The sequence below is a fragment of the Protopterus annectens genome, chromosome 1.part0 (genome assembly GCF_019279795.1).
Source record: "Protopterus annectens isolate FY-2018-M chromosome 1.part0, PAN1.0, whole genome shotgun sequence".
Lineage (NCBI taxonomy): Eukaryota > Metazoa > Chordata > Ceratodontiformes > Protopteridae > Protopterus > Protopterus annectens.
In genome coordinates, this window is record NC_056725.1 from 448,660,623 (window position 1) to 448,673,302 (window position 12,680).

Genomic DNA, 12,680 nt, shown 5'->3' on the forward strand with positions numbered 1-12,680 from the left:
GAACTGGCTGTAAATGGAATGCAGGAGCTAAGGTATTAGTGTTGGGTGGTAAGTTTGTGTAGGCAGGAGGTAGGGAGTTAGCTAGAGATTGGATAGCATCAGTAAAGAAGGTATTAAAGGCATCTGCTATATGCTTGGGATTGTCACTAGGGGATTCTGATGGGGTAGGTGTTTTAGAGTGGCCTGGACGTAAAAGTCTATTAATACCTGACCAGAACTTTTGTGGTTTGTGTTGGTGAGATTGTTGGAAGTGAAAGTAAAAGTTTTTTTTATCAATAAGTATTGATTTTTTTAGTGGCATTTCTTAGCTGTCTAAATATCTGATGGTCTATAAAGTTTTTTGTAGTTCTCCATTTAAACCAGCTTTTATTTCTTGTTAGGATCTTTTGCCTAGTCTCTTTAGTGAGCCAAGGTGCAGGTTTATTCCTAATTCTAATAGAGCGAGTAGGGGCATGATAGTCCAGTATTTGTAAGAATTAGGAGTTAAAGTAGGGCACTGCTTCCTCGAGTTGGAGATATTGAAGGGGTGACCAGTCACATGCCTCAAGTTCTGTTTGGAAGTTGTCTGGGTTAAAATTTCTGTTGGACCGAGATATTTTGCAACTGGTAGGTTTGGGAATATTGATCTTATGTCTGATGATATAAGTGAGTGAGTGGTCAGTAATGTCGTCAGGAAGGATTCCTGCTTTATATATGAGGAGGTGACTGTTTATTAGGATCCAATCTAAGGTGCTTTCTTTGTTATTAGGTTTATTGATCCTGGAAGGGGTGGTGATGGTTTGGGAGAAGCCATATAGGTTTATGTGGGAAGTTGGCCTGGTAGAGGTACAGCTATTCCAGTCTATACTGAAGTCACCCAACATTATGGTTTCTTGAGGGTCGTAAGCAGAGAGCCAGCTAAGAATATTCTCAAGGGAGCTGATGTTATTACCAGGGGGAAGGTAAGAGCATATAATATAGATAGCTTTGGAAATATTGATCTGAAGTTTTGTGATAAGAATTTCAGTGTTCCCTAGTGAAGGTAATTGTACATTAAATGGAGTTAGTTGTAGGCCAGATTTATATAATATTGCCATCCCACCACCCTTTTTGGTTTTGAGGTCTGCCCTCAAAATATTATAACCAGGTGGGGTTATTTCATTGTCCTGGGTAGCAGGTTTAAGCCACGTTTCTGTTAGACATAGGATATCAAAAGAGTGTACGTCTAAGAGAGTGTGAAGTTGGGCAAGTTTATTGTTTAAGCTCTGTATGTTAAGGTGAGCTATAGAGAGAGAATTGGGAGTTCTAAAGGGGTTATTAGAGGTGGAGGGATTGGATGCATGGGGGCAGGTGGTGGTGTTATTGTTTGGCCCAGGGTTGGGATGGATGTCTATATGCAGAAGGGGATGTTGTTTGAGTCTATGTGAGAGCTTTAGGAATGTATGGAGTAGATTTGGTGATTTTCTATGATGGGGGTAAGTAATATGGGCTAGTTTATGATACTTTGAGAGTAAGTAATTGGATGTACCTGTTATGCCTACATGATTTTGGGAGGCTACCTGGGTAAGTGGGCAAGTTTGCTTGTAGGGATAGTGAAATTCAGAGTAGGTGAGGTTTTCATAAGTGGTTAGTATATATGGTACAGATAAAAAAGTTAGGAGAACATAAATGAGCAATAGCTTCGCCTGTTTAGACATAGGTGTACTTGGCATTGTGTGGGGGGTTATAAGTTAATTGGAGGTGGAAGAGGAGGGGTGGAGAGAAGTAATACCTGCTGAGATAATGCTATAACTAGTAACAATATGTAATTGTCTAGTAGTAATCTAGTATGGCAACGAGCAGTAGAATGTGATTGGTTGTTTAGGTGGGGGGTGTGGCAGTAGAGGTATAAGTGTAGAAGTAGTGGGGGGTGCGTGAGATTAGGGGGTAGGGTAGGGGAGTGGAGTGAGCCCGCAGGGCGAACGGAGCGGGTAGAGACAAGTAGTAAGGTAAGAAAGTAGGTAGTGAGGAAAACAATCAGAGATGTTGGAAGGTAAGTTCAAAGTAAGGTATACAAGGAGGTTGGGGACTTTTAAGTGGTGAGATGGGAAACAAGATAAGAGTAATTACAGAGAGAAAATGGGGGATAAAGGTGGTATCAGAGGCAAGAAAAAAAACTTGGTATAAGGGCTTGTTTTCTAAGAACAAAGTAACTGGTAGGTAGTGTTGTTATACTGCCCTCTAGTGGTAACTCCTTGTAACATCGATAGTTATATCGCAAGGGGAGATTGAGCAAGTTGTAGGGGAAGAAGAAGAAAAAATGAAGAGCAGGGGGGGGAGAGTTTAGGGGGTAGACTAACGGAGTGTATAGGGGATAGAGAGTGGGAGACTATGACTGCTGGTATTCCTGATAGGGAGCGCTCCCTAAAACAAATAGAAACAGGAATTAGTTGTAGTAAGCGAGGAGCAGGTTTGACAAACTTTTTTAACTACTATTCCAGCTTCCTAGGTCAATACAGCACAGATAAGGCAGTGGTCCTTTTCCTGCGTTGGGATGAGGTAGCAGAATTTGAATAAGAAGTCAGGTATTTCTCTGGGTCTTGGGCAGCCCGAAGGACACAGAAGAGTGGGTGGTTTACACTGGCAGGAAGGGTACAAGCTTAAGGAGAAATGTAGAGAAGGAAAAAAAATGTTAAAAGATACACAATGCAGAGACAGGCAAAAACTTCCAGCAATCTTACAATAATCTAATAAATATAATAAAAGCAAACAAGCTAAAAAAATAAGATATAAAAAATAGTGAGCATAACACTGGAATATCTAATCGCGGTCTTATATATATATATATATATATATATATATATAAAAAAACAGTAGCAAATGAGCAAACTGATTTAAACAAATTAACCAATTAACCAATAAAAGCTAAAAACTGAGCCCCGTTCCAGCAGTCTTCGATCAGTAAGTGCACACTCCTGCCACTAGGGTGCAGGGGAACCTTCTCCAAAAAAGATGGCCTGGATTAGTGCTCAAGTTATACAAACAAAGCTAGATTCAGCAGGTCTGAATCTAGTCTATGGTGAAGCAAACAAGGTGCACCAATTTCAGAAAGAAACAGTTCAAATAAGGAGGCACAATAAGCCTTTATCCAGAAACTCCCAGCTCAGAAGGACAGAATCTACCCTCTCCTCCCACAAGAGTGTAGACCACATCTTCTTAATGTAAAATAACTGGCCCAAAGCCCAAGTGCTTAAACCAGAACTAATACACTTTAGAATAACAGACACTAACACTTCAATCAGCAACTCCCAACTTAGAAGGATGTAAAGCTACCTGTCCTGCCACAACAGTGCAGACCACAAACCTTCTTAATGTAAAACAACTGGTCTGAAGCCCAAGTGCGAAACCAAAGGCTTAGAATAGCAGTTACAGATGTGGATTGACCATTCCTGTCAAAGGTCAGTCAGCTATTAGAGATGCTTCTTCCACAGCTTGATTATCAGATATTTCCATTGTGGCCATCTTTGCCATTGGTACTCACATTTGCCAAACACTGCAGTAAATTTTCAGATGTTTCTTTAGTACTTTAGCGTTAAACTAAGTAAGAGTAGATAACAGAAAGTTCAAGAACTGTTTGTGGGACTGAAGGGGGCAGAATGTGCAGTAGCGTTTCTATTGGTGTGTGCACCACCTGTCCTTATAATGGGAGATAAATGTCTATGAGTGAGCAGGGACCACAAGTTATAACAGAAAATGGCAGTGACATACTCTTCTGTGCTTAACAGGCATGGTTGTTTGTGGCTGTTATCTTGCTAAATAGATTTAGGGTGTCTTATGTATCCACATCCAGTGGAAGGGGAGCCTGTGGTTTCTTACATTACCAGGAAAAAGCATAAAAGGTTAAAAATGCAAGGTTCAAAAGGTTGAATCTTAGAGCACAGATGTGACAAATGATGCAAGACTCCTCAAATGAAGATTAAGACAACAGTGTTTGGCAAATGTGAGTACCAATGGCAAAGATGGCCAGAATTGAAATATCTGATAATCAGGCTAATCTCTAATAGCTGACTGACCCTTGACAGGAATGATCAGTCAACATCTGGTCACAAAGTGACAATACACAGGTTAGAGGTCAATATGGATGACATCTACTCTGCCACTGTCAAGACCTCCATGTAAAGGGTAAAGAAGGCAAACATCTCAGTTGCCTTCCTGAGTTTGTAAACACTTTTTACATAAATTCTGAGTAATATGCACATTCGAGGTATGAAGGATTTTCTTTACTCTAGTTCTATTTCTGGGGAGAACAAAGGTAAATGGAGAGACTATTTAATGTATAGTTCCAAAACCACTTTTAAGACCGAATGGTGGTGGTCTTCCAGGATACCTAGTTTCTGTGAAAAAAAAAAACAAGTAGGGGTCATTGCAAATGAGGGTCTTATGGTCTACGTAACCAAAGAGAATAAGGTCTTCAACAGGATTATATTCAAGTCCAATGAGTCAGCCAGCTCAAAGGGCAAACAGTAAAGCTTGTCCTTCATAATATTCAATCACGAGGATAGATTTTTTTTTCCAGGGAGTCATGCCACTTAGGGACTCAAAATATCCACAAAATAAATCATTTTTGAAGAATGATCTACCTCTGTGCATCTCTTAATATAATACCACTATAACTGCAAAGTCAGAGCAAAATGGAAAATATTACAAAAAACAAGGTGATTTATTTCCTTAACTTTTACTAGTTCGACCTAAGCGACAGCATTTACTTCCATTATCACTTCCTAAGCTGACTCAATGTAGTACCAATTAAGTAAACGACTTGACCCTCATATTACCCCAGTCTTTGATGCACAGTCAACATTACAATAACTTCTCAATATTAAAATTACATTACTGTGTAGTCAGCTATAAATATTCTAATTAATAAAACTATTTTAAATATTTACTTAACAACAATTAAGGCTCTCAAAGTATGAGTTTAGATTATTTATTTCCTGGATCATGCTGAAATACTTTAGCTCTTTCATAACATGGCAGCTGCCTTCTCTCTTAAAATAATAAGAAAAACAAAAAAGGAAACCCAAACAAGACCTCAACTCATATTTATCACAACTATAACCCACAATTATCTTAACTGTCCCACCTCAAAACAGATGGGACCATTCACATTTGCAACTCCTCCTTTTATGTTCAGTACCAATGATACATTCTTTAAAAATAAGAGACATTTACCAAGCTCTTTCAGTTTTTAGGTTGTCATGGTAGCTGTTGTGGTATTCTAACATAATCATGTTGCTTACTAGAAATATTTAAAATAGATATAAAGGAATATCAGTGGGGATCCAGCTCCCCCATTAATTGTTTTTTATTTCAGTTACAGTAATTGTAAAGACAGACCACTTCCTGCTTCCATAAGAAAATCTTCAGACTGCAGCTTTCATCTGGTACATCTTATCTTTACAGAGAGTGACATAACAGGCTACATCAGAGGTGGGAATGACTGCTCTTCAGAAGAGACACTGAGTGCAGCCTTCTGTGTGTATGCCACCTGACAGGGATGATGTCTTAATATTTGCAGCTAAATGCAATAAATTAAATGTGAGTCAAAGAACAAATGAACAGTACGTTCACTAATGAAAAGAAAAAAGAAGTTATGTACTCACCATAACGTTCCATGCTTGTAGTCCATCTCGCTCTTCATTCATACATATGGGATCAGAGCCGATCCTCTGCTCCAACTCGGCCTATTTACAAGCTGGAAGTCTTCTAGTTGGTTTATGGCTAGGTAGGTATCCCATGGTGCACCAGTACAATCCCCAGATCTTGTTTGGTGCTAACTAGGAGAATGGTTCCGCAAGGTTACACAAAGTTACACAAATGCATTGTGGAATGACACCTTAGGGAAATTCCTGAACCCGCTGCTCTACTCGCTCCATCGGCTGCATATGAAATGAGCCGCATGGACGAGATGATGATAAGATTTCAAGTTGGAGAACTAGCCAGACACCTTGTCAGGGAGTCCCTCAGTAGATGTACCTTGTACAGAATCTCCTAAGTCCTTAAGGAGATATCTCTGAAGCCTCGTGAAGTGTGTAAGGTGGTTCAACGATCTAAGGGTAAATGCCGCTGAACAGAAGATACGCTTCCCATATCTGTCCATCGTTCGAGACTCCTTATTCGGCAGATGAACAGAAGTAGTAGTCTCTGCTAGCTCCTTCTTAGTGGCCGCCGCCACCACCATGGCATCTACGAGAACACCTTTAGACAAAAAATCCTTATCTGATCTGTGGGTGCAGACAGAAACTTATTCGGTCTCCTGGGGACTGGCACCACGGCATCAGGAGTATCCCACACTTTCCACTAACTAGCTCCATGAGTTCTTCGAAGGGTGGAGACACCCAAGAGGCTGGAGGTTGAGACCCGAAAGCCTTCAGATACACTGACTCCTCATCAGAAGGGGAGGACAGTGGGCCAGCCGCACCTCTGTTTAAGGATTTCCAGGATGTCTACAGAGGAGACATCATCAGAGGACGACTTGGGGGACCCTTCTGACTCATCGAGGTCATTGTCAGAGGTCAGAGACTTAGCCTGGGAGTCTACATGCTTCCTCTTACATGTTCTCTTCCATGGGGGCTCCTTGAAAGGATATTCCGGGGAGGTCTCAGAAGAGTGGGGGCCACTGGCTGGTGGCTCCTGAGCCTGAGGATTTCTGCTGTCCATGGAGAGAGCAGAAGCTGAGACAGAAGTAGGTGCCTTAGGAGGAAGAGTGTCGGTACCCTTGGTAGGAGCTGAAGATCGGGACAGCACACTCCTCATCATCTCGAATGCCAACCTCTCTGGCTCTGTAGACCTCTCCGGCTCCGAGGAGACAGAGGATGCCATCGGCTCTGAGATAGACGTAGGATCTGAACTCACCCTCGCCGACGCGCCGAGAGGGAGACTTGGAACCAAAGATGTTTGGTTCCAGGCATCCCTGTCGGTGCCGACCAGGAAGCTTTGGCTCCTAGACACCACGGATGGCAACGAGAGTGTTGGAGCGGTACTCGGCTCCAACACAGCCACAGGGGGAGCTGGAGCCGAGGGTTCCACCAGTGATACCAAACACTCCAGCTCCGAAACGCTAGCATGGCTCGGAGGAGGAATGACAGAAGGGGGCTTAACAGACTCAAGTGGCTCCAGAACTGACTGAGTCGGAGCCAACAACAATTTTGGTAAGGCAGATGACTTCAAAAGTCTCAACACTACCCTCTCCACATCTTCTTCTGATAAACTCCTGGAAGACCTGGAGGACAGAGTGGGAGAATGGGATCTCTGCAGTATCGGCGACTTCAATGTAGGGGAGACCAGTAGAGGATCCATAGACCGGCTCCATAAAATACTCTCAGAGGTCGGCTCCGAGCTACTTGGGGCCGACCCTGTAATCACAGTACTACTCTCAATCGGCACCAAACTCTGTGATGCCGATGAGACAGTGGACTTATCAGGCTTAGTAATTTTAAGAGGTGGCTTCGAGACACCAGCTGGTGCCGGGGAGGGCCTCTTAGAATACTTAGACTTTTCCTTTTTAGATCCCTGAGATCTAGAAGAGGAGGAAGAGCTAGCCAGATCTTCCTCAAAGGAAGGTTTTAGAAGACCTTTTAGGATAAGCTTATTTTTTCTTTCTTGCAACAACCTAGCACTGAAAGAGTGGCAAAATAAGCAAGTTTCCTGTAAGTGGATAGCCCCCAACCAGTAAACGCAGTTACTGTGGCCATCCGTTATAGACATCTTCTGTGAACATTTAATGCATTTCTTAAAGCCAGATGGCTTATGGTTCTTGCTTTCTTTAGACATTCTCACAGAGATGAGCTGACACACACACAGAAAGAAAAACGAGAGGACTAGGTCATCTAATTTAAACGGGCCTAGCCCTGCAAGAAAGAAAAAGACACCACGAGGACTTGGTCCTCTAACTTAATCGGGCCTAGCCTGGGCAGGAGAGGAAAAGGAAAACTAGGTCTTCTAACTAAAACAGACCTAGGGAAAGGTACAATAAGAAGAGATGTCACACACTCAAACAGGAATAAAGTGTAAATGTACCCAACAAGGAAAACGGAACATTGTTCTGTTAACACTAACAAATTTATCAAGCGGAAATCCTCAAAAAAACTGTGACTTTAGACTTATTAAACAACATACAGCCTGAGTGCAAAAGGTGCCTACAATTACTAAACACTAATAAAACACCTAAAACCAGCACACAGGATACCAGTTCTATGAAGCCAACTGTACTAGAGAATTTGCACACAAACGGCGCACTTATAACGCTAACTATTCTAACTTGCAAACGTATGACTAAACAATGATATAAAAATGGTTTTGAGTAGAAAAATCCCCAAATTTTGTATAAAATAGAAAAACTTAGCCAGAGCCAAAGAGAAGCAGAACCGAACTCGTTGACGCGGCAAACGAAATCTGGGATTGTACTGGTGCACCATGCGATACCTGCCTAGCCATGAGCCAACTAGAAGACTTCCAGCTTGTACATAGGTCGAGTTGAAGAAGTGGTCTCAGGAATGTCAAATACCATTTTTTTCAATACCAGATAAAAAACAATGTTTCTAGCATATAAAGTGAGCTGACGGAAGCTCCAAACTTTGTACATTTAGCATGCAGTTAGAAAAGTACAGATTCCTTATACTTCAGTTTGGTATTTTAAAGCAACAACTTTTAATTAGACTTGGAAGAACCAATTTTTCATTATTTAATGCCATCACTTGATATGCAGTATAATTAAAGAAAAAAAATACTCACATTGGCATATATTAAACAGAGAACTTTAGAAATGCTTGAACCTCAGCTACTTGAAGACATGGCCTCAAATGTCTGTTTCCACGTCTGTTTACCTGGCTGAGCAGCTGCTCAAACTCAAATGTAAGTTCAGGGCCACAGCTGCATGACACCATCAAGGTCTCTTCATAAAACTGGTAATTGGGAAAGGTAATGGGGAGGGGGCTTTAGGTTTAGGGAGTGATCAGGAATTGGCTTATAGAAAGGGTTAGGGAGTGATCGGGAGGCCCAGAATTAGGGTTAGGGCACGAAGGGGTGTTTTTTATGGTTAGAGTTCTGGGAGGGATAGTTAGCTTAGTGGTAGTGGGAGTTAGAGCACTTGCCAATATAACTGAGTAACAGAAGGGGAGTGTGTTATGACTAATGGTATACAAGCACTTGTAGTACATCCTGTGAAATACTACCAACAGCCAGTTCCATAAATTTAAGAGGTATAACATAGAGCATAAAGATAATAATAAAAAGGCTCTTGTGAAAAGGAAGGAGAACCAGTTTTGAGGGGTGGAACAGGTTCATAGGTGTTTACTAGGCTAACAACCACAAGGGCATTTTTAAGCCTAGCAATGCATCCCAAATCTCTGACAAGTTATGCTACCCTTGATAAGTGTAAGCATGGGCCTGGGAATCATTTACTGGTTACCTGTATCCATTAGAGACATAGGTGCCAAACCAGGGATGAGTATCATTTATATAAAGCTGCATTTCCTATCTGAGCTCTCACCTCTCCCTTCAGTTCTTGGACAATCTCAACAGAAAGCAATGTGTCCCTTGGTAACTCTGTTTTCAAGTTTTCCAGTTTTGTCCAGCGAATTGGTGGATGGCCATCCCACTTGTAGATATGAGACCTCTGCAAAAGTTAAAAACAGTGCAATCAGATTGGAAAAACAGAATTTAAACTGCATCAAGTATCACTTTATAAGAACTAAATAACACTCAAGGTTTAAAACTCTTGATAAAATGTTTTGGCCACTACTCAAAACACTAGGGACTGTAAGCTTTCAGGTTCACATATTTTAATTCTATTTTGGTGTTTTATATTCTGCAGACAGACATAATAATGCTGTAATGTAACCAATTTTCCTGCAGTGATATATCTGTTGACTGGGTGACGTGAATTGACACACCAAAAACATCCCATTTTTAGTGAAGGCCTAGGGGGAGGTCTTTAAATAAATCAATGGTAGATAGCTGACAATGTTATAGAGGTACCTACCACAAACATATATGTATGTACGTATGTATGCATATATATATATATATATATATATATATATATATATATATATATATATATATATACATATACATATACATATATATATAGAGAGAGAGAGAGACACTGAAGTGGTGACCATTTGAGCATTCGAAATTCATTCATTCTCTAATACCTGCTTCATGAAATTTAGAATCACAAAAAGGCAGAGCCTGTTCTCAACACTGAATAGCTGCAAGGCAGATAAAACAATCCTAGAAAAAACATCAGCCAGTAGAGTATGTTTTTGCATCGATAAGTAACTACACACACGTCCCCTATACAGGATCACCAATTTACCTACAATATATATATTTTTTATGTACACTTTGTTGACCAGGTTAGTCCCACTACGCCAGTGTCCTGTCTTCAGGGGAGATGCAAGGTGGCATTCCTACTGACTATGGGAAATTTAGGCACGGTACCAGGGAACTTCCTCTACTCTTTACGGTAAGTACTGTGTGATCTTCTGCATCTACTTGAGCTGCCACCATAGCAGGCAGATGGGGCCTTTGTATAATTTCTCATCTGAAGGACAGCACAGTTAGGAGTGTAGCACCCCCATGCTGCACTGCAGTGTCAGTATTAAAAATATATATCTTTGATATATGGGAAGAATTTGCCTTCACTAATTGCATTTTTTCTAAAAATGCATATTTTGAACCAGTACACTGAAGAATGTAAATCTGAAGCACATCTTGAGACCAAACACATCTTTTCCTGACAGTGCATAATGTCAAAGTTTAACCATTAACATGTAGGCAGACAAAGCTTCTGTAGACGTCTTGCCCCACTGCAGAAACGCATACAGACAATCTGCATGCCAGCTTCTGCTAAAGTGTCAAAACACAAACGTTTTGATTTCCACACAGCAGGATGAGTTTGTTAAATTTTGTCAACTGCAATAACTTTCTAAATGAAGACACACACTTTTTCATATCAGTTGGTCCATAAGGGGGGTTTCTGCAGTAAGTTAAATGCTGGGATTTTTGTCTTTTGACACCAACTCAGTGGAATACACACTGCTGCCTAGTTCCTATGTTCGCATAGCTGGTTGTCATATGCTGTGATATTGCACACCTCAGTGGAAATGTGCATTGAGACTTCTACACTACCAGTCTAAACCATGTGAAAGACAGAAAAAATGATGCAACATTGTGTAACTGGATGACTTACATAAAAATCTAGCCACAGTAGATGAATCTACAAAATGTGCAAACAACGGTGGATGGTAGGAAGGTAATAAGTACCTACAGCAGAAGGATTTCTCTCTCAAACAATACTGTAAAGTAAATAGCTCTTGTGTCTAATTTCAGAGGCCTTCTGCAATGCATGACTGGTGAAAAGAATCCCAAGCAGTAAAAATTAAACTTCCCTGCAAGGTCAAAGCTGCAGAAATGCCAAAACACAAGGTAAGGTCCTGAAGTCAAAAAGTACAGTTAGAGGTCCGACTCAGGGAATTATGGTCCAAAAAGAAATGCTTGGCAAAGGTATAAATCAGTAATGAAGTGAACACAACAAAAATATCCAAATTGAAGACATTCTTAAAGGAAGAATCTGAAGAAGCCACACATCTTTCTGGACCACAAAATAACCAAACAACAAGTCAAACAGTGGTTCTTCAACACCAGAATTTTCCAGTAGGCAGTTTGCCACTCCATGCACAAGACAATGCACTCAATTATCCACATGAAGGTGGTCTGCTTAGCTTCTGAAAGTCATTCACTTCCAGGACCAAAGAAGACAAATGATTCATCTTCCTGATCTTATGCAAAACTTTCACATAAAATCTGAGCAAGTAGCCCACACCTGACATGCAAAGGGCTTCCTTGGACTTTACTACATAAAGCGGGGATATAAAATATAACTGGTTTATGGACTACTTTAAAACCAAAAATGAAAAAATGAGGATTATTCCTATTTGACACATCTGTATAAATGCCCAAAAAGGGATTTCTAAATAAGAGCCTGTAGCTGTGGGATCCTGTGAGCAGAAGTGATGGTCACAAAGAAAAGCATCTTCTAAGAAAAGAACTTCAGAGTCTCTAAACAACAGTCAATTCATCAGGAGGATGGGGCACTTGCTAGTCAGGAAGTTCAAGTGCCAAGGAGATGAAAGGTTCTTCAGAGGAGTCTAAGATGCATGATTCGTTTCCATAGACTATCTTCACTAGGCTTTGAAACCCAGTCCCTCTCGTCATTCCAAAGCTAGCTTTCTAACAGAGTCTACTTTAAAACATTGAAATGTCATAACAATGAAATTCATAACATTGAGACCATAACATTGAAAATTCAAAACACTGAAAACCCAAAATGTTGAAACTTCAGAACATTGAAACTTAGCATCATAACACTGAAAACTACATTGCACATATAAATAACATCCCCTCCAGCTATAACACCACCTAACATACTTTCTACTACATTTCTGCAGGGGGCAAGCCCCCTGCACCCCCCATGTGGGGAGCTCTGCCCCACACACCCCCATAAACTAAATATACCAACTCCAAGATCGCACTACAGTGGAAAAAAACTAATTTCCTAACCTCAGTGTATGGTGACCGCCATACAGTGAGGTTAGGAAATTAACTTTTTTCCACTGTAGTGCGATCTTGGTATATTTAATTTACAGGGGGTGTGG

General features: G+C 40.8%; 1 protein-coding gene across 1 annotated transcript in view; it reads right to left on the reverse strand.

Moving 5' to 3' along the window:
* Positions 1-12,680, reverse strand: part of CMTR1 (cap methyltransferase 1) — a 2,799,821-nt gene that overhangs the window by 566,141 nt on the left and 2,221,000 nt on the right. The window contains exon 18 of the mRNA XM_044060367.1: positions 9,509-9,634. Within this exon, the coding sequence (XP_043916302.1) occupies positions 9,509-9,634 (126 nt within the window). The remainder of the gene's footprint in view (positions 1-9,508; positions 9,635-12,680) is intronic.